At 40.0% G+C, this 26,608-nt stretch overlaps 1 protein-coding gene across 12 annotated transcripts in view; it reads left to right on the forward strand.

Moving 5' to 3' along the window:
- The window catches only part of LOC149570935 (uncharacterized), a 281,257-nt gene that overhangs the window by 217,227 nt on the left and 37,422 nt on the right, over positions 1–26,608 (forward strand). For 8 of the 12 annotated variants that reach the window (XM_089812482.1, XM_089812484.1, XM_089812493.1 and 5 more), the window contains one exon: positions 19,527–19,581. In XM_089812482.1, coding sequence (XP_089668608.1) covers positions 19,527–19,581 — 55 coding nt within the window. The remainder of the gene's footprint in view (positions 1–19,526; positions 19,582–26,608) is intronic. The other 4 variants (XM_089812492.1, XM_089812490.1, XM_089812485.1 and 1 more) reach the window with 1 other exon arrangement.

Below are 26,608 nucleotides of genomic sequence, written 5' to 3' on the forward strand. Positions count from 1 at the left end.
GCTGCTCTGGAGCTCTAAGAAGGAACGTGGGAATCATAGGTCTTGAACTCACTGTCCTAGCTTGCTGGGGTGCATGACCGAAATTGTTCCCAATTTGTTCGCCTCCATTATGTATCCCATCCTGATTATTCCCATTCTGATTGTTACCATTCTGATTATTTCCTCCACCTATGTTAGCGTTCAACCCCATTTGACGAGCCATCATCTGCATCATAAGCTCCATTCTCTGATTCTGTTCCTGTGCTCTTTGTTCGGCTAATCGCTGTCCCTGTGCCAAGGTGTCTAATAACTGTAAAAATCTTTCCTCTTGCTGATTTGGATCGGCATTCCCGCCTCTATCCATATTGTAGTCGTAGTCTTGATCAAAGAATACCTCCCCTGTGTCTGTATGACTGGATTCTATGTCCACCTGTACAGATGAGCTAGACTGTTCGCTCTGCAGGTCTGAAATCCTATCTTGTCTTGCTTTGGTATTGCGGAAATTATAAAGCCTCTGTCGCATGCTCATAAATGTTCTGATTTTAGTGTTTTGACATTTCGTCAAACACTTTCCCTTCTATCCAGCTGTTCCAAATTCCCTATAAGACCTCCACAGGATGGCAGGACTTATAGCTCTGATACCAAGTTAGTAACCGTAGTACCAAAAGCCCGGACTGTTAGTAAACGGCACCTCCCCGCGTTAAGGGGGCAACCCCAGGATAGCTTCGCTGGCGAGGACCCCAGACACGTGGTAGCGACAAACCGCACGGACAGACCTACGTCACCTTCCGTTAGGGGCCCACTCTGGGGACATCACAACCCACCACGCTCCGCGGGTCTCGACCTCGAGACCTCCGGCTCTGATACCACTGTAATGACCCTTACTATAAAGGCCACTGAAACCCTCAAACTGGACTTAGGAATTTTGTCAAACAGTTGGCATGTAACTGAATAAGGCTGCAATATTACTAATTGTTGTACAACGAAACCTCAATATATGATGCCAATAATGTATGAACAACAATTCCAGATTATAACACTACCAATCTAAGAGATAGATGACAATATGAAACTCAAATATGAAGCCCAATGCAATTCTGATTTTATGACAGCAAATAGAACTGATTACAATGAGAGACTGTCACAACTATGCACTTCTAATACATCAAGCTCTTGACAATGCAATGTTATGACATGAACAATAACCCAGTTCAGATTTGGAATGCAAATGACGAAACTTTTACAACAGTTATTAATGACTGGAAATAACTATTTATGCAATGACAGTGCTGACTGTTCTAATCCATAACATGCAATATTTTGGCAATCAAAACTTCAGTTTGTGCACCTGAAATAGCTCCAATTTTGCCGGATATGAATGCTGAATTAATGCCACACGAAGACCTCACAATCTGCCCCAAACCGACTCACAAAATTGCTGTTGCTACCCAACTGACAGGGCCGTACAGGTACGGCCTGGTACGGCTGCTAGATAAAAATACTGCAGCGTTTTTTGTCACTCCAAAAGCAATAAATCTGGGCACCTAGGGTTGCTGAATAACCCCCTAAAATATGAAATTCATCCGTCAAGCCAATTAGGAGTTATGAGCAAAAACGTGGGTCCAAACCCTGGACTGACAGTCTGAAAATAATGCACAACTGTGTCTTCAAACCCTGTTAATCAATCCACAAATGCTAGGGCACAACTGAAACCCTTATTCCAACCAAAGTAAACCCTTATAACTGAATCTCAATGAAGTCCAAATGAGATGGCTGAATTACCAACTCCTCAAATGCAACAATTCAGGTGATATTTCACACCCTCAAAGTCGCCAATCCAAGGAAGTGATTCGTTCCCAAAGATCAAATAATAATTTGCAGACCCAAGAGACTACAAATTTGCTCCACAATGGAAGAAGTAGAAGAAATCTCAAATCCAAGCATGTCCAAAATGAGAGGCCCAACCCTCTATTTATTCACTTTTCTAAGAAGTTGCTAGAACTTCTAGAAACATCCTTTATAAAATCTCATTATAATGCACTTTTTCTAGAACTTCTAGAAACATCCTTTATAAAATCTCATTATAATGCACTTTTTATAATAAAGTAATTTTATAAAATAAAAAGTGCAACTCAACTTAAAATTATAACATGTAGGCCCCAATAACACATAATAATAAAATATAACCTCTTTACACTTCTTCAAGAGCAAGATATGACCATCTGATCCGCAAAATTGACTGTCTCTCCACACCATTTGCCTACGAGAGTCTGGAATAGGCAAAATCCATGATCAATGTCATGTTGAACTAAAGAGGGGACATTACAAAGTCCATAGAGATACTTTACGACTTTTGTTTTGGTATCAACAAGGGTTCCAATAGTCCTGCTGTAAGGTGTGTTCAAATTTATTTTGTTGGCAGACTGCACATTCGTGCATGTACTATAAAACATCATGTTAAGTCCCTTCCACGAAAATATCTCCCTGAGTTGTGTATAGGTTTTGGGAAACCCTGGGTGTCTGACCAAGGGTGAGGCATGTATTTCCTTTAGGATTTTCTAGTTTAGTTTGGATTCAAGCACTAAGTATATCCGATCCTTATAGTAAATGATGTCATCTACCACCTTGTATTGGTCATCTTGAGTGTCACCATCTATTAGCTTACATGTAAATGTGTTTTTGGAATATTCCACCAATAAGTGTGTTTTCTAGTCAGCTGAAATATGAGACAGTAAGTAGATGGCGGGTTTTCTTGACAAAGCATTTGCAACCATATTGTTCTTTCACTTCACACATTCAATGTCGAAATCAAAAGCCTAAATTTTACTTAACCATTTTTGGTACCTCTTGTTTAGATCTCGTTGCTCCAAAAAATATCTCAAACTATAATGATATAGACGACAAACTTGACACCTACTAGATACTACCAAAACTTGGTTAGGGCATGCACCATGGCTAACATCTCTTTGTCATAAATGGAATTTAGGCGCTCAACTTGTGTAACCTTTCAACTCTCATAGGCTATAGGGTGTCTTTCCTGCATCAATATCGCGCCAATGCCCTCTCCAGATGCATCACACTCTAGAATGAATGGTTGAGTAAAGTCAGGTAAGGTGAGAATTAGGCAAGTGCTCATTGCTTCTTTTAACTTATCAAAAGTGTGCCGTACCTTTTCATTCCACTGTAAGGAGCCTTTCTTAGTCAGACCTGTTAATGGTGCACTGATTTGAGATAATCGTTTTATAAACTTTCGATAATAACTGCACAACCCAAAGAACCCTCGCAACTCAGAGGGTGATTTTGGTGGGGGCCAATCAAGGATAGCTTGAATCTTTTCCTGGTGGACCTATACTCCATATTTATTGACAACGTGCCTTAGCTATAACATTTCTATCATCCCAAATTCACACTTGGATTGCTTGGTTAACAACGACTAAGCCTCCATGATCCCTAGGACTTCATCCAAATGTCTTAGGTGTTCTTCCTAGGTTTAACTAAAAATAAGGATATCATCAAAGAATACTAGCAAGTAGTTACGAAATTATTTGTTGAAGATGCGATTCATGCAAGACTGAAAAGTAGTTAGTGCATTCGTTAATCTGAATGATGTGACCAGAAACTAATAATGCCCCGTAGTGACCACCAAAAGCCATCTTCTCCACAAATTCTTCCCTTATGTGGATCTGATGGTATTCAGAACGAAGATCTATTTTAGAAAAATAAACTGCAACATGCAAGTCATCCAACAATTAATCAATCTTGGTATTAGGATATCTATTTTTTATTGTCTTCTTATTCAATGCATGGCAGTAAAGACACATGTGCAATGTCCCATCCTTCTTTTTCACCAATACCAATTATGATGCAAAAGGGCTAGAGCTGGGACAGATCCATCCCTTCTCGAGTAGCTCTTTAATCGTCTTCTCAATCTGATCTTTGAATTTTTTGGATGGCAGTATGGCGTGGTGATAACTGGTTTGGCACCAGCTTCCAACTCGATGGTATGCTCAAAATTGCAATGGGGAGGTATCAATTTATGAGCTTAAGGGGCATTCTAATGAATGGTTCATAAGGCACAACACTCGGTTAAGGTTTTGCAAATGGGGTTGCAAGCTCTGGGTTAAACCATGGAGGAAACTTTGTAGTTAAGTGCAGGGATGGGTGACCTCTTGGGAAGTCTTGGTGCTTTACCCCTGTGAGCATCACTTAGATCCAATGAGTGCTAAGTGTTCCATTTATTCTCATGAGAGATGGATTTATGTTGAATCACTACTCATGAAACATGGGTCAATGAGTTTGACTTGAAATCACAGTTAAATTCTGATAGCAATATCACAATGGGGAGGTATGCCAGGAGTATGTCTATAAAATCTTTATCATGGGTACTCAAGATAGATCATCATCTTGGTGGGGTGTCCATTGTCCATTTATTGGTTTAGCGGAAACAAAGCAATGTGGAACCCATGCAATGTCATCATGCTGAAAAATGGCCTCCATCCTTCCTTCGGTTCCTCATTGACCATCTCACTCAGAACAACCTTCTCTCCATCGACAACAAAAGTGAAGTCTATCAGCTTGAAACTTTGTGTGTATTTGTCTAGTGACTTCATCCACTGTATGCCCAAAATAACCTCCATATCATCCAAGTCTACTATAAAGAAATCCTTCGTCATAGTGTGATTAGCTATAGTAATACTTAGTTGTCATTTCCCCTTTTTGGAGGTAATTTGATTTAATTAATTTAATTAATTAAGTTGTCCAAAATAATGAATATTTTATGAGGATGACTAATTAATTATTTTAATTAAATAAATAAGTGGTATTAAGTTAATTATTTATAAGTCATCAAATAAACAAATATTAAAAAGTAACTTTATATTTAATTAATTTAATAAAGTGACTTGAATTATAAAATATATCATAAAGTCACTTAATAAAAATAAAATAATTTCTGGAAGCTTCTAGATTTTGGGCCAACCTCTTGAGGAAAAAGTATAAATAGACATCATGGGCCTCATTCTTATCATTCAAGAATTGTTGTTTGAATTGATGACTTTTTGATAGTGGAGAAGCTAGTTAGGGTTTCAGCCATTGGAGGGCTCTTGGAGGACGAAAACCCTCATTGGTTACGCAATTTTGAGGCTGTGAGAAACTAGCTGAATTATTGCTGACTATGGGCTTTACTTCAGAAGTCCAATCTTGTGCTTTACGGTGGAGATTATTTGAGTACAATAGTTGATTTATTATTGTACTTGCAACAGCTGATGTATTGTTGCATTTGATAGAGAAGTTACTTCAGCAGCTGATGTATTGCTGAGATTGATTATCTTATTGAGTAGGATCATTACAGACCTTCATAATCTGCTGTCATGGAGGTTGATCAGTCTATGTGAGTCTCATGTTTTTGCTCATATCTTTCGATCGAGGAAGCCAATCATTCTGTGTATTGTTGCATTCAATTCCTATCGTCAAGACAATCATTTTAGGGGCAAATTGGAAGGTGTTTGGTGCTGCAAAATTATCTAAACTTTTGCCAGGCAAGAATTGGGGCAGCAGCTTGAGTATTTTGATTTGAGCTTGGAAGGTGCCTATCACATTGGATTTTTATAGTTCCTTCATCAACAACATTGGCAATCATCATTACCAGGTTCTTCTTGCATTCACTAAGTAGTTTGTATTTTCATAAGTGAATACTCAGAAAATCAGATTTGGCACCATTGTCAAACAATTGTAAGCCAAGAGTCTTGACCAATTCATAGCATTATTGTAGTAGACATTTTATTGCAAAGGAGATATAAGTTGTTGGTCAACTACTATTGTAATTGAATATGTTATTGCCATTCATGATCAACTTATTAGTTTGCATGCCAATTGTTTGTCAAAATGTCAATTGGATGTGGGTTCTCTTTTTTTTGGCATAAATAATGTTATAATCATGCATACCAAATGTTTGTTAAAATACCACTTGGCTGTAAGTGCATAAATGTCATCTTAAGTTGCATCCAAAGTGTTTGTCATAATTACTAGTTGCTGTAGCTGCATATTGCAAGTAGTTTCAGTCAAATATATGCATTGAATATTGTCAAAATAAGTTGCATATTCATGTTAGGTCATTGTTTAGTCAATTTAGAGTCATTTGTAAACATTCTCATTGATGCTAATTGAAGAAAAGAGTCATTAAAGCAAATTGAAATGTTATATCAGTTATATGACCCTTGTATGTGAAGTGTTTGACGAAATTCTTTGAGCCTTCAATCAGCATTTTAAGGTCAGATTTGAGCAGGGTCATTACATTAGTTGGGGAGCAAGGTGTGTGCAAGGTAAAAGTGTTCTTCTAGTAACCTTGACATGGAATCCTGCATGCGTCTTTGTAGGTAGACCTCTTCTTTTCACCAAAGATGAGTTTATGAAGTTTAGAGTGGCTTTGCTATTGAGCATCACAATGACCCTTTGTCCTTGAAGGGTTCCCCTTACTTGAAATACCGTACATCTTGGGCTCCTAGCCAAGTTGATGGTTCCTCCACATTGTACTAGTGTAATGATCTTCTCCTTACGGTTCGAATGAACCATTTTGGAGTCTTCCTGCGGGTGACTGTCTTTTGTGGGTAGCTGATCATCCTCATCATTAGACGCAACATCGATGTATTTTATTTTTCCTTACTGAGGAATTTGTGCCCAAGTTCTCACAGCTCCTTATAATGAAACCATAATTTCTTCCTTCAGAGCTCTCATCTGGTAGCTTCGTCCAACGAAGGCTTCTTCAGTGGAGGTTTGTTATCATTGTCCCTTGGAAATACTAGCAGTTTGGAGTGAGAGTAACCTCGAGTGGACGATGTCAATGATGATGCCATGCTTTGTGCCTTTTTTATAGCCTCCGAAAGGGTGGTAAGGTCGAAACATTTTACCCAACACCTCAGTGGTTTTGTTAGTTTGTCCATGAAGAGCACTATCCATCTCCTTTCAAAAATGTCCGTAACAAAAATAGAGAGTTTTTGAAATTTCTTGATGTACTAGTTGATCAATTTGTTTACCTCGATTGTGCCAGTTCTTTAAAATTAAGTTCCAGATCTTTACCATCAAACCAATCTATCAATCTTTCAGTGAATTTTGCATAAGTATTTACTTGGTCATACCCTAGCATAATGGTGCCATGATGCCACTATTCATGCACCATTCCCTCCAATTGGAGTGCTGCAAATTTAATTGCTTCTTCTGGCATTGGATTAAGCTAGAAGTAAGTACCGACCTTCATTACCCATGCCTGGGCGGATATGGATCGAGATCTATTAAATGGTGATAGATTGAATTTACTCAACTTTGTTTTGAGATCATCTTTAAAATATCCTTTGTTTCCGTCTCCGGAATATCATATTCTTTGTAGGATATATCCTCTTCCAAGTTTGTTTTCTTCTAGTCTTCTTTCAACTATTTCTTGAACTTCCTCAAAGGGTGCCTTTGTGTGGTGCCTCCGTTAATGGAGGAAAAGTTGGCATGGAAGATCGAGAGCATGTTGGATGAGGATTTGCCTTTCCTGAGGTTGAGTCGTTACTCTGACCTTGTACCCTAGATATCTTATTGTCTGCCTGTTTATGGAGAGTTTCTTTCTTAAGTTGCTAAGTGCCATTAATATGTGCCTGATTCCTTGAAAGATCCCTCAATAGTGCCATGACTTCAGCAGTAGTGGGTTCTTGATCTGCTATTCTATCAATTGAGTGGGATCTCTTTCTTTTCCAGTTATAAACTTTCATTCACTGTGCTTAGGCTGGCAGGATCTATGGCTCTGATACCTTTGTAATCTTCTGATCGTGGGAGGTACTTTTATGAGCTAGGAGACCACAATTTTCTGATCATGTTTCACTTTTTCTTGTAGCAACCAACCCCGTCCAAGGATAGCGTCATACCCTTTTCTTTAAGTGGAATGAGCACGAAATCTAAAAAAAATGGTTGTGTTCTAATAGTTATCGACTGCGCCATCAAGGTTCCCAACGATTTGATTCCATGCTGATCCGCCGTGAGTAACTGGAATATAGGTGGCCACAGCATAGGTTGTCCCAACTTTTTCAATGTCTTCTGGTAACACATTCACGCTTGACCGTTCGTCCACAATTGTGTCTGTAAGTACAATTCCCAGAATACCCATCTCGACTACTGTTGGATGCCTTCCCGTCGTGAGTTCCAGTAGCATTGGGTCTGCTGCCGTCATTCCACTACTGTCCCTGATTCCTCTGTTGCTTTCGGAAGCGGTGTCATATTCAGAATGGTCTTCCATAGTTGGGGCATTGTAAGGTCATGTAATTTAATAGGGACTTCTATTTGCATTACTTGCCTTATCACATTTTGTTCAGCTAGGTTCCTCTTCGAGGTGTCGACAGTTTGCAACTATCTTGTTTCCGTCTATTTTTCCTACTCCATTCGTGCTTGCTCTAACCTCTTGTTTTCTTTCCTCTACGTCAAGGTATCTTGCCTTTTTAGCTTGTTCACGTGTAATGGCTAGTACCTTCTCATCACATGCTTTGATGCTTAACAAATTTACCCCCTACTTTGGGTATTTTGAATCTTCATGGTCTCCCAGACCACACCATCTGCATAACAGTTGCAACATCTCTTTCGTGGTACAATCTCTGGTGAGGTGCCCCCAGAGGTTACATACATGACACTCTATCATTGGTCGTCCATTTGCATCGTACTATATCCGACTCCAGCCTCCATTGTTATTATTATTACCACCCCTTTTGTGTTGGTTATTGTTGCGATATCCTCTTAAGGTTGCATCATTGTTCGTGTTATTTCCGGTGGACACTTTTTGCATCAGTAACACTTGCTGGTGTCCCTTTGACTTCATATTAAACGGGCATTCTTTTATGGAATGTCTCGCAACCTGACAGATATCACAAAATTACTTTTTTAAGCATGAACCCTTTATGTGGCCTTCCTCTTTACAATCCCTACACCACAATTCTCCCTTCACCGAGTCAAGACTCTTTTTCAAAATTTTAAATTCTTTCATCATCAATAGCATATCCTTCTGTAATGCTGAAACTTTCTTGCTTGATTCTTCATCACTACTACTTTCGGATGATGAATCGTTGAAATTCGACAATTTGTGCTTCTTCTTGCTTGTTTTCTATTCCCTCTCTAGATCCATTGCCCGATTATATGCATTTGTGTACAATGCTAGAGGTACAATCTTCATTTTCTTCTTCAGAGCCAGCTGTAGCCCCTCAACAAACCATTGTTTTTTCAATCCGTCAGTTGGTTAATTCTCCATCTTCCCAACCAACTCTTTCAACCGTCTTGCATAGGCACGGATTGTTTCATTCCTTCCTTGCTTTGTGCTGTACATTTTTGTTTCAATTTCATTATCGTCCCATAGTAGTCGGAACTCTGCTATGAACTCCTTACTGACGTCTACCCATGTAGTCAACTTCTAAGGATCCGCGTCTGCAAACCAATCGATTGCCACACATCGTAGGGTTGTTGGAAACTGTTTGACCCAGTCATCCTCGTCTGTTACACCATTTGCTGTCCATATTGTTTTGCACGTCTTGCAGTGTCTGATCGGATTTTCTATTCATGCTATTTTGAGTACCCATGTTGTTCTGAGCACCCGCACTGCTTCAGATTGCCCTGTTCCTAACAACCACATTACTTGGTGAAAGAAAATCTTCCTCAAGCGAAGTTGTTTGATTCTTTGCTTGTATCTGTTCATCAGGTGCAAAGTAACAAGAATCGGAATCGGATCGAAATCGGCAAGGCCGAATCAAATCGTGAATCGGCCATGAATTGGAATCGAATCGGCCATGAATCGGAAAATTTAGAAAACCCTTGAAATTTAGTGAGTAAATTATTTCATAAACCCTTTATCGCTGATTCGATTCACCGATTCACAAAAAATCGTTTGGCTTGAATCGAATCGCCGAATCGCGTGAATCGCATGAATCGCTGTGATTCTTGGAACTATGATCAGGTGTATTGGGAACGAAAAGTTCACTCCACGCTCATGCTCCTTTGGCACTTCGAATCGTGCGAGTTGCTTTCCTTCCGTTCAGATGCTCTATCCTCGGCATATACAAGTTAAGGAAGTCCTCCCTTGTTTTCTCCACCAAATTCAATCGCTGTTGGGTCTCTTCTAGCAATTCCTCAGCACTCCTCGGCTTGCTAGTTGAATGCACTCCCTCCGTCTATGCCCCTTCACCCCCTCGGTGTCTGTCAACAATTTGCTGAAGCTTTTGTTTGCTTTGTGCCTATTGTGCTAAAATTAAAACATCTTGTGATGTATGTATTTCATCCTTATCTTTTATCTTATTCCTATCCTTCTTAAGCAAATTCAGCATTAATCTTGATAACATTTCCTTAGGTCCAAGTTCAATTGGCAATGGCGCCAAATGTTTATCGAATAGGGTAAAACGATAGTTATCGCATGTAGTATAGCAACATATAACACATAACAAATATTGTATTCATATACACAATATGCTTATTACAATGATTCCAATGATTTAGATTGATCCAAAGTCCTCTCCGGACAGTGTACATATACTTTCCCGAAGGGGTGACTCAACCGTCATGCGCCCTTTTAGATACAATTCTACTCGTCAACAACAATATAGAATTTACCAATAACAAATGGTATATGTAAAAGCAATTACAAATATATTTTCTTAAAGCGGATGTTTACCATACTGGTAAAGAAATCAACGTATACAGACAATGGAACAAAATAGCAGAGTTATATTCGCATATGCTAGACATACATTATGCTTGATAAGATGAATCATAGAATATCCATTACAATGATCCCAGACGGGATATAAATACTATCCGTCGAACCTTCTCGAAGGAGTCCGTCAGCCACAAACATCATGTCCGCTACAAACTATTTACCTGTCGGCTGCAGAAACACCGACGATAATCTAGTCGGCTGACACCATCCCCCCCCAAAAAGGAAAGTCGTCTCCTGACGACTAACAAAATATCTGAGACAAATTAACAAACAAAATACATTAACATAGTGACTACAACAAGAAAAATCTGCTTCTATCACATTACTTCCACATTCATCCGGTTACATTTGTAGCCTCTGCTAACCTAATACTGTCTTCTCAAGCTAACCTTGATAGCCACCCGTGCTGCTTTCTTTGCTTCCAACATTGGGTCCACTGAGCTAAGTGTCGTTGTACTAGCTTCTGGATGACCCACTCCTCCCGAGCTCTCTATGCATCCACCAATACAGCTTCTCGGCCAACACCTACTCCCAGTGCCTCTGGTACACAGACACTCCATGTCTGCAACAGCTTCAAGTTTTCTCAACTGGTCACACTTCACGACTGATATCCGCAACGATTGGGGGTCCAGGGGGCAATGCCCCCGGCGGGGTCGAGGGGCAACGCCCCCGTGGAGTCTGGGGGCACTCTGAAACCCACATTCTGTCATTTTCTGCCGATTCCTCACTCTTCCTGGCAACCACTAATGCTTCCCCTTCCCTTTGGCATCATCTGCAACTCATTCTGAACAATTTGATTCTATCGCCGTTTTTTTTTTTTTTTTTTTTGGAAACCCTCCTGCTTCTGTTTGTTTGTTGCTGTTTCGACTCTCTACAAGTTCCTCCTTCCAATGCTTTTGTTTTTCGCGGCCATGTTCTGTGCAGAACCCCAACAATGCCTCCGGCTTAATATTTCTTTTTCTCCCACGGAAACTTACAACAACTGAAACCGTGAACATTCACCCATCCGCAAACTGGAAAGAGATCTTCGCAAGGTGCGTGAATACCCAATGGGAAGAGGACCTCCTGATAGGCTGCCACGGACAGGTGCCCACGCAACACTTCCCGCAGACAGATGTCCGCAGAGCACCTCCCGCGAATAGGTGCCTGCGGAGCACCTCCCACGGATAGGTTTTTTTTTTTTTTTTTTTCAAATTTTTTTTTTCCTCCAACTTTTTTTTTTCTACATCAATTTGGTGTTGGAGCATTACGGTCATCTGACAACAACGGAGGAGTCACGTGGGCATTCGGCGACGGTGAAAGCAACGACAACATCTTTCTAGCTTGATATATTCTCAATTTGGAATCGTTGACTGCTTGAGATACCTCTTCCCCGTTCAAATTTGACAATTTGATCGCTCCATTGTTGCCGACCTCCCAGATCTGATATGGTCCAACCCCTCTTGCCTTACACTTTTCCTGCTTGATTTCATTCCGACCGTCGTACTTGAGTACCAGTTGCCTCGACTGAAACCTGTTGAGCTTGTCATGCCACGCCTTATGCCTGTTCTGTGTCACCTTCGTTGCCCCCCGTGCCTGCGGTCGTTGCGCATCTAGCTTATTTCCTTGCTGTCGGCACCTTTCAACCAATTTTATGGTGCGATGCATTCTTTTCTTCTTGTGTGGTCCATTCATCGTGTACTGGACGATGGAATTTTTCTTTTTTCTGGTCTGTATTGTATGTTCTTCCCTTCTTCAGCTGTAACCTCCTTTGCGTCATCTGCTTCTCTGTATTCCTCCAGACACTCATTTTCCTCCTTTTTCTCACCTTCATCGACCCTTAGCATATTACAACTCGGAAAGAATTCGTAGTCTTCTATTTGCCAATGGTAAAGGCCATTCACCGAGTCTAGGTCGTCGTCATTCGATCCTCCGTCTAGTCTCAATATTACTTCGTCGTCCGGTTCCATTCTCCTCTTTCCTTCATCGTCATTTCTTTCGTCATCACTGTCGCCTTCACCTTCTGAGTCTAATGGTGCTACCTCCTCACCTACCATTTGTGTGTGCAAGTCAATTATGAATCTTTTGCCTCCGTGCTCCATTGATAGGGTATTTTGTTTCCAATCATGTTTTACTTTTTCTTGCACCAACCAAGTCCGTCCGAGAATAGCATCATATCTTTTTCTTTTCAATGGAATGACCACAAAATCCAATAAAAATGGTTGCGTACCAATTGTTACCGGTTGCGCCCTCAAGGTTCCTAACGGTTTGATCTTGTGCTGGTCCACTGTGAGCAACTGGAATGTAGGTGGCCACAGCATCGACTTTCCCAACTTCTTCTAGGTATCCTCCGATAAGACATTCATGCCGGACCCTCCATCAACAATTGTGTCTGTCAAAATATTTTCCAAAATCCCCATCTTGACGACCGCCGGATGCCTTTCCGTTGTGAGCGCCAGAAGCATTGGGTTTGTTGCCGTCGTTGGACTACTGTCCTTTCCTGTGTCCTCTGTTACTTTTGGAAATGGTGTATGATTCAGAATGGCCGTCCGTAACTGGGGCATTGTGAGAAGGAGGTTACTTATCTTGACCGGTATCTCCGTTTGTAAGATTTGCCGTACAATGTTTTGTTCTGCGAAGTTCCTTGCCAAGGTGCTGGTGATGTCCTTCAACTAAGATGTCCCTGCCGATGGTGCCTTTGCAATTTCCACCTACGCTTCTTCCAATTTTCTTTTTTCCTCCGCCGGCAATTTTGCTTGCCTCCTCATAATTGCCAGAACCACCTCTTCATCCGTGCTGACAGTGATCAAGTTTACTGCAGACTTTGGGCACTTGGCATCTTCATGGTCACCGGGTCTGCACCATCTGCATAATAATTTCGGTGTGTTTGCCGCTGTACAATCCTACGCAAAATGACCTCACAAATTACATGCTCAGCATTGAACGATTGGCCGTTCGTTTGCATCATACTAGGTTCGACTTCGGCTCCCATTATTATTGTTATTGTTCACATTGTTGTTATTTTGCCCTCTGTTATTATTCTTGTACCCTCCAGATGTGGCACCTACACTATTCGTATTTTCGCTACTGCCCGACGGGGAAGCCTCCTGTGTAAGAAGCACCTGCGGAGATCCTCTTGTCTTTATGTTAAAGGGGCACTCTTTTGTCGAATGGCCTATGCTCTGACAAATGTCACAAAATTAGTTCTTTGTACACGATCCTTTAGTATGATCGTCGGTCTTACACTCCGTGCACCACAGCTCACTGCCTTTTGGCTCCTTCTGCATATTTTTAAACTCCTTCATCATGCGGATCATGTCTTTCTATAGGGCACGAACCTTCTTACTATTGCCTTCATCATCGCTGCTATCACCTCCGGCAGGTTCTTCGTCATCCGAATCAGATGAGCTATTCTTCATCTTCTTCTTTGTCTTCAGCTCACTTTCGAGGTCCAATGCTCTGTTATAAGCTTCCGTATATGATGATGGTGGCACAATTTTCATTTTCCTCCGCAATTTTGAGCATAGGCCTTCCACGAACCATCTTTTCTAAAGTCTGTCCGCTGGCTTACTTTCCATTTTGTTTATCAAGTCTTTTAATTTCCTAGCGTAAATGCGGACAATTTCGTTCTTCCCCTGCTTGGTATTGAAGATCTCTGCTACAATTTCATTATCATCCCACAATAGTTTAAATTCTGCCAGAAACTCCTTTTAAATGTTATCCCAATTGTTTAGCTTTTGTGGATCTGCATCAGTAAACCAATCAATTGCTACGCCCCGTAGGGTGGTCGGAAATTGCCTCATCCAGTCGTCTTCATCAGTTATCCCATTTTCCTTCCAGATCGTTTCACATGTTTTGCAATGTCGAATGGGATCGGTCGTACCATCGCCATTGAACTTCGGCAGTTTCTCTTTTGGTCCTGCCATCACGATTGGTTTTTGTAAATAGGTGTTGCTCGGTCCTGTAACACTGGCGCTCTTCACTCCCACACCGGAGGTTTGCACTCCCACACCGGCAGTCTGTACTCCCACATCGATGGACTGGTCTCCCACACCAGCGGTCTGCACTCCCACACCGACAGTCTGTACTCCCACACCGACAGACTGGTCTCCCACACCGGTGGACTGCACTCCCACACCGGCGGACTGGTTTCCCACACTGACGGACTATTTTCCCACTCCGTCAGACTCAACAGCTGCGAACCTTGGTGAAGAAAAAGGATCTTCTGAAGTTGTTTCCCACGGAAGTGTATCCCGGACGAAGAGTTCACTCCACGCTCTTGCTCCGTCGGCACTCTGAGCTGTGCGAGTCGATGCTCTTTCGTCTGGATTCTCTTTCCTCGGCGAACACAAATTCAAAAACTTCTCCCGTGCTTCTTCCACCAATTCCACCCGTTGTCGAGTCTCCTCCAACAATGCCTTCGCACTCCTATTTCCGTCGGCAATCTTCTGGAATCTCCTTCGGCGGTCTGCCTGCTGTGCCAGAATTAAATTTTTTTGCGCAATACAGATTCCATTTTTTCCCTTGGCCTTATTTCGATCCTTGTTAAGCTGATTTGGCATTAATCTTCATTTTCCAGGTTCTTCGGCAACGATGCCAAATGTTTACCGTACTGGTAAAGAAATCAACGCATACAGACAATGGAACAGAATAGCAGAGTTATATTCGCATATGCCAGACATACATTATGCTTGATAAGATGAATCATAGAATATCCATTACAATGATCCTAGACGGGATATAAATACTATCCGCTGAACCTTTCTGAAGGAGTCTGTCGGCCACAAACATCATGTCCGCTACAAACTATTTACCCGTCGGCTACAAAATACAAAAACACCGACGACAATCACCTCGTCGGCTACATAAACAACTACGACAATCCAGTCGGCTGACAGCGGAAACACGAGAACCGATATTTTTCTAGCCACATGCAATCTTTCAAAAAATTACAGTTGAGAGGTGTAGGCTAATCCAACCAAACTCTAATGCTTGTGAAACTAGGGACATTATAGTCCACCCTCCCTGAGATTGCTTGTCCTTAAAAAATCCTAACTATAGAGAAATTCCACTACACTATAAGTCCGAAGGAAGACTTGATATATCCCACACAACATCACTGCTGAAGCACCATGATAACCACAAGTACACAAAAATGAACAACAAACTATCCAAAGATTCTACTCACTAAAACTGTGTATCTGAAACCAATAATGTAAATGAGAATCATAAATGAAACAACAAATAATCCACACTATGTACATGCTACAATACTCCCCAGTGAACTCAAATTGGAACCCTGATGCACACAAAAGATCCCACAACACACTAAAAAGTCTCCAAAATAATATACCTAGATCCCAAATTTTGAATATACGCTTGCCAAGAAGAACATCGTAAAATTTCTGCTTGTCAACATTGATCCACACTTCCCCATGCCAAAAGAGGTGAAGGCATTCAACGGAATCCGCTCAAGCTTTATTGCTAGCCCTGTCACCACCTAGATCCCAATGCACCGAGGCTCAACAATATAGATGGATGTCATCTCACGCTTATACAAAGTTTCCTTACTATTGTCATGAAAATCAGAACTGTTATCAGAGAAAATTTCGCTGCAATCCCCATTCTTGGCACCAATATCATGAGTACCAATACCCAAAGTCACCACCATAACACTTTTTGGACTTGCCACGACTTGCAATTTTTCTTTACGCTCAAGTGGACAACCGCTGTCATAAAAATCAGGCTTATTATCATGACTGATAACAACTACTTCAGCATTGATAATTTCCACTTCCTCAATTTTCACCTTCCATCCACTAGATACAATTTTCTTGCAATTATGTGAACCAATCCTTCTTGTAAATAGATCACAAGCTATCCTATGATATTGTTTCTTTACCAAGTTATTCTTAGAGAGTAGTCTTGGATGAAAGTCCATGAAAGATTTGAAAGATAAACCCTTCTTAAGATATTGAGGAAGAGTCTCATATTCCCCAAAAATGCTAAATACTTCATCCCTTTTGTTTTCCATTACTGAACAATTGCAAGAGTGCTGATCACTCACATGTCATCTATATGAATTCTATGAAATTTTAATTTCCAGCCCCAACATGATTGCAGGAAACCGCTGTAAGAACCCCTGCTATTTCAAGCTTCATTAATCCATTGATTTGCTATGAAAATGATATGTTGTCTTGAAATTTGATAGTTATATGTAAGAATCCCGTGTTTGCTAGTTAGCTTTTTTGAATTATGGATGTTTAATATTTTGTCAACCACTTTGTGTGCAAGCTTCGATACCACTGTAATGAACCCTGTTGGTTCAACCTCTAACCAATCTAGCAACTGACTAGTTTTTTAATTTTTGAAAGGTTTTATACTTTTTGTGCTTTTGGAAACATAAAGGTTTTTTTACAATGGTGTACAGTTTTTTTTTTTTGAGTTTTTTGAATATATGTTTTTTGAGTGTTTTTGGGTTTCTTTGGGAATATACGAATCAGTTGCTCATTAAACAGTTTAACTCAAGCTATTTATGTAAGTAAGATTCGCTTTCATTACATGATTTCTTTCTTCAGAATCAGTGATACTTAAGGCATAATCGTTGCTTTAATTATGTCAACTGCTGACCAATGTTATTTTATGTTAAAAACCATACACTATAATGAAGTACCTCCTTTATTAAAGTAGAGTCACTCATTGTCTCTAATGAATACAATGTGAGAGATTTTAAACATTAGTCTCTTCTTGGTCAAGTAAACATGTCTCCACTTTCAACACTGATGATTTAATATCCTTATTCTTTGCCAATGATTTATTTGACATTTATGATAACTAATATAACCTTATTTGACAGTAGAACTCATCTAACAAACTCCTTCCATACTGGTTTGATATCAATAAAAATCTTGTCTTTTAAACTTTGATATGTATTTGGACGACTGAACAGGTTCTCATTAGATTTGTGTGGTGCGTAACTTGCTGAAAACTTGCAAGTTTGTTGAGATTCTGTCAAGTTCTCACTGCTTTTTTGGCAAGTTTTCAAAAAGAGAATTCAGCCAGTCCCTGCCCAAACATACAAAGTACTTATTTAGGAAAAAAAACATTAAGAAAACAAAATGTACACATGATGTTTTGTTTGGCGAAATCCTTCTTTTGGGCTTAGTGGCAGGGGTTAGGGGCATTGCCGTTGGACACTTCGAGGGGTAGTAACCTTCGATCTCGTTGACAGTGCTGCTTCTATACCTCCCCCTCCCTCCCCTCCCCTGGGGACACTACCCTTCAATCCCATTGGGATCTCTAATATGCTATAACCCCACTAGCTATCCCAGATTTCTTCTCATATAAAATAACTGATTACAATGGGGGTATTTGGGAGAGGAGACGAGAGTTGATGACATAGACAATTATTTTTACCACTATCATTATATCATCGATCAATGATGAAGTATCATACTATCCATATCAAATATTCAAATGTCATTATTTCTATAAATCCAATACAACCTTTAGCTTTGCATAAGAAAGCTAGACAACAAATTAGAGATCATATGTTTGGTTGAGTCAAAACTACAAATATATCTTTCAATATTAAGAAAGAGGCTGCGACAAAGTGCAAGGATTAGACGGTTTAGACCTCTCTACTAGTTTTCATTGGACTAGGGAAGAGGGAGATGTAAATTGTTGTAATATGCAATTTATAATTATGATAATGATTTTTGAAAGGCAATTGTCATAAATTCATAATAGCTGCCGACTAACTCTTTTATTGTGATGTAGTATAATGATGCAATTTGTATTCAAATAAACCAGATTGAATAGAAGACACTTTTATGCTAATTTATGGATTCATTGTATATATTTTTGTCACTGAATTTTGTCAAAAAAACATTTAGAAAAACAAGCAATTATTTAAACTGACAAATTTGTTTGCCAAGCCACAAATTTCGGGTCTGCTGAGTTTTTCTTAATTTTGTGTCTGTCAAATATATTGTAACTATGGTTTACTGAATAATACATTTAGGTACTGTTAATTGTGGGGTTCTTTTCCTGAAAAGGTTTTCCCCACCGTCCTACTTAAAAGATTGAAATTTGGTCAACATTCTCAACATATTAGTGTAGTAAGCATTTTTTAGTACCTTGCTTCCTTTGACAAAATACATTTTTAGGAGATTTATTGGATCTAAGCAACAGTTAGAGATTAGACAATATTCCATGGGGATGCATCCCCCTTCCTCCAAAAAACAAGTGTCCCCTGCATGGGGATGTTTCCTAGACTTGGGAACTTTGGATAAACATCCCGTAATAATTCTACTACCTTATCCGCCTCTACTAGGGACATTATTGGGTCACTTGCTATATTGCACATGTCATTATGTATTGATTGCCAATCATTAACTCTTTGAAAGCTAGTTTGCCTTTCATGAGACACTCACATAAATGTTATGTTGTAGATTTTGCCTCAAAGATTTCAATTCACCTCAATTTTAATATCAGTGTCACCCCTACCACCATTCCCACACCATCACCTTATCGTCACCCTTGTCGTCTCCTAACTTAGGCCCTTGGTCTTGCTGTCCTTGAAACTCGTCCCATGTCACCCTATTAGGAAACTCTATGGAACAATAGTTCTAGCAAACTAATACTGATTATATAATTTGGAGTGTCAAATTTTTTGTTCCTCGATTAACAAGAAAGTTGACAGGAGATTAAGGCGTGCTTTGTTTTGTTAAATTGGTTAGATGTTCTAGGATTTTGTATGAGTGTAAGAATCATGTTAAGATATTGGCATTGCTTTCACACTCTTCACAAACTAAATATATAAATGTTATTTACTATATTGCAGGAATATCTACAGATATCGAAAAAATATGGTATCAATCCTGTGGGACTTGCAGTAGGTATTGTACTTTGTTTGCATTTCATTTTTGTCACATTTTAGTTATATTTATAATTTCATCCTTTGAAATCTCTCGTATTGATTTGGGTTTTAGACATCCTATATAATTTCAAAATGACTTTTTGCAACTTTGCAAACAAAAATGTCATGCTATTCAGAATTGGCATGGAATCCTTTTGTTGCACATCGTATATTTCTGAATCTGATCAAATATCAATTGTGGCTGTGAAAAAACCTTCCCTCTGATAAGTTTTCAAATAGCTAAATTTTTTGTTGAAGACATACAAACATAATTATTTATCTATCAGTTAAATAAATAATCAGAATTGAAGATGGTCTTCTGAAGATTTCACCAATGGCAACTGAAAATAAGATAATATACATCAAATTTCTCTGTCCAATTGATGGAGTTTCCCAAGAATCTAATTATCTAATCTACACTCTTCCAATTCAAGTTAAGACTATTGTGGCTTGCACACACGCACCCCTGTAGTTAGGGACCCCCATTTGTTTTTGTTGTTCACTTAGGTTAGGTTGATTATGTCTTTACAGTATGAATCCTAGAGAATGTCTTGCATTGCAGAGATTTGCAACCTCGAAGCCTGCCAAGGAATTGATTAAAAAGGAATAGTATAGGGCAAGAGTCGTTAGAATACCCTTGGAATTGATAGGGCAATATAGGAATTGGGTTAGACAAAGATTTACATAATTCTGTACTTGGGAACGCATCAAGAACCAATCAAGGAAGCAGGTGTGGAATGAATCTCGCAAATTTGGAACGAACCATTTGGTCTATTGAGTCATAAAGGAATCAAGTAAAGTTGAGAAGAAACATGCACAAAGATGAGAAATTCCAAATTTTTATTGAATACGAGCATAGAAAACCATCATTTGTACTTGAGAATACCAAACTAAGAGTGCATTCAATACCATATGATGGGGATAACACCTTATCTTGGAAAATCCAAGACTACCTCCTTGAGCTGCCATTTGTGTGCCTTATCCAAGTCCACCCAAAGACAAATTCGAAGGAAAAAAGTGCAAAGGCAAATAGAAATGGGACGTGGAGGCTTGTGGCTGGGATAAGCTAGAAACAAGGACAATTTGGAAAACTTCTTCTGAGACTGCCATTCCTTGTGCCACTCCTAAAACCACTTTGATATCAGCCTGAAATTGAAAGAGAGCACAAGTCCAACACAAAAAGCACGACGACTGATTTGAAATGGTAGGGAAGGCGTCATGTTTTGAGAAAGTCCCTAGGCTTCTCCAAAGGCCACCAGTTCTTGTGCCTCCTCGTACCTGCAAAATTGTGATTTTAGGCTCGTCGTGACATTTCTGCTCTTAGCACTAGGGGAGGCTCCCTTCTTATTGTAGGTGGCTTTGATAGGATCTTAACTAAAATTACAAAAGAGGTGATGCTCTCAGTCAGTTCCTATCTATTCAGGAATGGTTCACAGACAATTACAACTCTAAATTGTACAAAAATCACCTATTGCTATGATGCAGGAGGATCTTGGGTGTAAGAACAATCTTGCATCACCCAAAAATATTTCTTATGTCTTTCAATAAATGCTATCTCAATGCAAAGTTGCTATTTCTGGAAGCTTACTATTTTTAATAAGTTGGTTGTTTGAGCTTAGAATGTTTTGATTTCTCCCTTGGAAATATGCACACGATGTGCCCTCTTGTGGATCGACCCCAACTTTCTCCTATGATCTTTTTGTCTCCTTCCCTTGGCATTAATGGAGATCTTCATCCTGCCTATCCTGCAGCGTTACTTGCGACTATTCTGCCTCCATTCTTTTGCTCGCCAATGTTACTCGCGATTGTGTGCTTGTTCCGTTTTTCCTGTTATGGGTTTTGTTGCATGTCCGTGTCTCTCTTCGCAAGTGGTGTTCTCTAGTGTCTTGCTTCTGTGGGTGTCTTCTGCTTTATCGGAAGGTGCCTTTTGCTTCTACGAGTGTCTTTCACGAGCTTTCGCAGGTGCCTTCTTCTCTGCCCTTTACTTCCTTTTCATTGTCTTTGATTAGGCGTCTCGGCTCTCTGCCCTTGTTACCTAGCTCTGTCTTGGTTGCGATTGTTTGGGCCTGTCTACTGCTTGCATCCCAACTACTCCTCTTCCCTCCTGTTTTCTAGTGTGCGGGACCTCCGAACAGTGATAACAGTAAGGGAGTGTGCTCATTATGTTTGTTGCATATAGACAACTTCTGGCTTGTGCTTGTTGTTTGTCATGTACCAGTCTGTTGTGTGTTCTGTTGCTAATAAGTATGACTACAGGTGATAGCTGTTTGCCACAAAATCAACCTCTGACCTAGTAGAGACTATGTGACCATGTGAACAAGTTGGAAACTAACAATACCCTGCTTAGAGATCAGGTTGCTGCGCTAACAGCAAAAATTACAGAACTCAAACAGGCTACAACATTGAACACCTCGAATATCAAGGGTTTTTCTGATACCTTCATCTCCGAAACTGCAAGTTCAAAAACTAATTTAGAATCCATCATTGAACAATTGGATGGATTGGAAAAATCAAGGAACAACAAACAAAAATGACCACTATACACTCTTCTCTGATTTTTGAAACTGAATAGAAGGTGAAATCATGGGCCTCTCTTTGCACCAATATAAATACTACTACACCTCTATTGATCTTAGATAAGATTGTCTAGGGAAAGATTGATGATGAGCGTGTGTGATGGGCTCGTGAGCTCAACTTGCGTGATCACAGTCTCCCTTCCATTTCCAACCCCCTTTCTACTAGGCACTCTTTCCTTACTAATCAGCTTGGTATTTCCTACATCAGTTTGGATAAATGTTGGTTAGGTCCGAGAGATGCTCTTTTCATCAGGTTTTTCTCTTTTGCTGATAGTCTTCGTGCTCTTAGGGCGAAGAGAAAGCTTTTTTCTCTTCCCTCTAAAATTTATCTTGATGAAGATCTCACGAAGGCATAGGTTATAGAGCTGAAATAGGCACGGGGAATTGTGGCAGATGCTAGAAGGGCTGAAAAATGGGCTCTTATTAGGAATGTTAGAGCAGTTGTTCGTGATTATACTCCTAGTGGTTGGGAAGCGAGGCAATCCTCCAAGACTGATGACATTTTTGACATCAATCTGACAAGAAGACGCCCTCCACTCTTCCTCTTCTTGTCAACTGCTGGAATGATAATGGTTTATTATGGTCATCACCTGGTCTCTTTCACGATGCGGTGGGGTCCATTGATATTTTGGCCGTTATGGAGGTCCACAAGAGTTCCATGCACCCTCTTCCAGGATATCTTGGGTATTAGTGGTTTTTAGTATGTAGAGAGGAGGTTCGTACTTCTGGTGGAGTCCGTGGGTTCGGGGGTGTTGCCTGTTTGATTAGGGATGATATTTTTAGCTCCACCATAGTGGTTCACTCCGACGGTTTTGCTAGATTCATGTGGGTCCGTATTGGTTGTAAGAACCACCGACAGAGGGACATCTTTCTTGCAATATGTTATTTTCCACCGACCTCTTCCCCATATGCCATTCATGGCACTAAGGATGGGGACCCTTTTTGTGATCTTTATGAGAGTATCTCATAGTTTGTAGCTTTGGGTGATATCATTATTCTCAGAGACTTTAACACACATACTAGGAATCTCTAGACTCCCATACATGATTGTGGTTTTGATTCGATCTACACTTCTGAGATTGATTCAACTAGTCTGGGACTTTAATGTACCTCGGAGGATGTTCTTGGACCGCTCTCTTGTTATGGTCACCACCTCCTCCAGCTCTGTGAGTTCTCTGGTTTATTGATTTTGAACGGTCTATCCTCCTTCTCTGGCTCAGACCTCTTTACTTGCTGGCCTCATTGTGGTGGTGTGAGTGTTGTGGACTATGTCATCACCTCTTCCTCCTTTATCTCTTCCATTCACAGCTTCACCATTTCTTGTCTCCCCTTCGTCGATCATGCTCTTCTTAGCATTGCTCTCCATGACTCACTCTGTCTGTCGCCTTTCCCCCAGCCTCCTTGCATTCCGTTTGACACTGCCCACACCCCTACTCGCTTCCTCTACCGTGAGAGAGATAGTGAGCTCTTTTCCTACCATCTGGGGAGAGTCGAGACTACTGACCTTTGCTAGTTTGAGTGATTCATATGCGGCCTCCACCATGTTTGATTTACTTGCTCATGTCATTTGGATGTCCGCTCTTCTTTCTATCCCTCATCGCTCTCCACGCTCTCTTAGGTCTAGGCGTCGAAATATATGTCCTATGAACCAATGGTTTGATGCTGATTGTAAAGCTTTCCATCACTCTGTTTGCTCTGCTTTTGAGACTCATTCTCTTGCATTCACCCACTTGCGTTTCTCTTACCTTAGTTTTCTTCACCATAAGAAATGGTCTTTTGCCTCTTCTCAATGCAGATCACTTTGCTCCACGCGTATTCACAATCCCCAGATCTTCTAGCGCACCCTTTTCCCTCGGTGTCCCCCTTTGTCCTTCACTCTTGACTTTCAGTCTCTGACCTCCCAGACCATTACTCTTTATGACATTCTTGGGCAGCCATCTTTGCATTCCACTCCACCTCCATATTGACATCTATTCACCCCCTTGAGTATTTATGAGGCCATTAGATCCATGAGATGCAGTAGAGCAGTTGATGAGAATGGTTTTCAGGCCAAACTTTTCAAACTTGGTGCCTTGGTCTTTAGATCCTGCCTTCCTACACTCTTTAATAGAGTGGTCTGCATTGGGTTTCCTAAGTCCTAGTCACAACATGTGATTTACCCTATTTATAAGTTGTCGCCTATTTCCGACCTTGGCAACTACATGAACATAAAGATCGGCATACATTTGCTAAACTTTATGCCACTGCTCTAAACACTATGCTATCCAGAGAGCTTGACAGAAGAGGCTGTAGAGCTAGAGGTTAGGCTTGTTTTTGGGCTGACTGCCAGACTATGGATCATATCTTCACACTGCGGGCCACTATTGAGGAGGCTAGACACCCCTCTAAGAAAGTTTATTGTTGTTTCGTGGACTTTTGCAAGACTTTTGATTCTGTTCCTAGTAAGCTCTATTTTAGAGATTTAGTGAGATTGGGATCTCAGATATGTTATTGACAGCTATTATGAGACTATATGACAAGCTAATTGGTAGATTTAGGACTCCAGAGGGTTTTTATATTCCAATTTAGAGCACCATTGGGGTGAAGTAGGGCTGCCCCCTTTTTCCCACCCCGTTTGGGTTGTATATCGACAAGCTCAAGGATTTTCTTATGAACTCCTCACAACCCAATGGTGATGGGTGCTATTTGCATTAGGTTTTGATCTCCATTCTTCTTTTTGCAGATGTGTAGTTCTTTTGGCCTCTTCCTTTGACAATTTACAGAGACTCCTTGATAGTTTGGCTTCTTCTTGTGATCAATGTCAGCTTGTGGTCAATTTGGGTAAGACTCGGGTTATGATCTTTAATTGCTTAAAGATCTCTACTCTTCATTTTTTCTTCCAGGGGCAGGAGGTTGAGATTACTTCTTTGTACATTTATCTTGGGGTGAAGTTCTTGGGACCTCGCTTTGGCTTGTGTAATGTCCCATTTTTAACATTCATAGCATGATGTTGTCATTAGCCTATTTCCCCACAGTCGCGTAGGCTAACCGGGACATTAAAGGGACTTAGAGGCCATTTGGCCTAGATAGTTTCAGTTGCAGGTCTTTCTGAGGGGTTTTGAGGCAACTTTGGGCATACTTACTATTTATAGTAAGTCATCTTGGGCATGGGCGGACATCCAGTGGCAACGGTATGTCGATGGTAATTGTTTAAAATCGACAAGAAGACTTGTTTATCACTGATAAGATTTGTTATGCATTGATAAAGCTATTTTATAAAGTTAAATTTAAATATTTAACTTTATTAATGTGTAGACTATAGTTTGTGGGAAATATTTAAATTAAAAGAGTCCCCTTTATTTTATAACACATTGGAGACATAAGTTACATAAAGGGAGTTATGTTTTATCCCACATTGAGAAAACGAAGGATGGAGCCTTTGTGAGAACACTATAAAAGAAATGAAAGAGCTTCTTTTAACCATGGTTGAAAATATCAAAGAAATTGGGAAATTTTTTGGAGATTATGTCTCAATAGTTTGAAGGACAAAATCCCTTCAAGTTGGAAATCTTGACACCATTGAAAGATATGGTCTTGAGATTCAACATGGTAGCAATTTGAAAAAACAGATACGAAAAAGCAGCTCGAAAAAGCAGAACCGAAAAAGCAGGCTGAAAAAGCAGTTCAAAAAGAAGATCCAAAAAAGTAGTTCGAAAAAGCAAATCGGAAAAGCAAAGTAAAAGGGGCAGCATTGAAGAAAATTAGTACAGGCATCTACAACCAGGTTCCTTTATTAGTATTGTTTTTTAGGTGTTATAAGTTTCAACTGTAAGTGTGCATTATACCAGCATTATCATTTTGTAATCCATGTAAATGCCAAAAGTCTTGACCATATTTCATGAGCATTGTATTAGAAATTTCATTGCAAATTAAGAAGATAATAGTTGCTAGTGTCATTTAAGCAATTCAATATCATTATTTATTAGCTAGTTAGTTTGCATACCAACTGTTTGTAAAAATGCCAGTTGGCTGTAGGTGTTCATTTCTCATGCTTAGATCATATATATGCACTGAATTTTGTCAAAAATTAGTAGCACACTCATGTTAGGCCATTGTGTAGTCCATTTGGAGTCTTCTAGCACAAGATTCTCATTGATGCAAATTGAAAAAAGAGTCATTTAAAGCCAACTGAAATACTATACCAGTCATACGTCCCTTGCATGTGAATTGTTTGATGAAATTCTTTGAGCTTTCATTAGCATTTTTTGAGAGTAGATTTGAGGAGCGCCATTACAGTGGTATCAGAGCTTGCTTGCAAAGTGTTTGACGAAATGTCAAACAAATGAAGTATAAAGATTTTTGGTGTTTGAAGAAGTTATAACCTATTGGGGTTATTACAGTGGTATCAAAGCTTGCTTGTAAAGTGTTTGACGAAATGTCAAACAACTGAAG

Source organism: Cupressus sempervirens, chromosome 2, assembly GCF_028749045.1.
Source record: "Cupressus sempervirens isolate cs-2001-9-10 chromosome 2, ASM2874904v1, whole genome shotgun sequence".
NCBI classification, from domain to species: domain Eukaryota; kingdom Viridiplantae; phylum Streptophyta; class Pinopsida; order Cupressales; family Cupressaceae; genus Cupressus; species Cupressus sempervirens.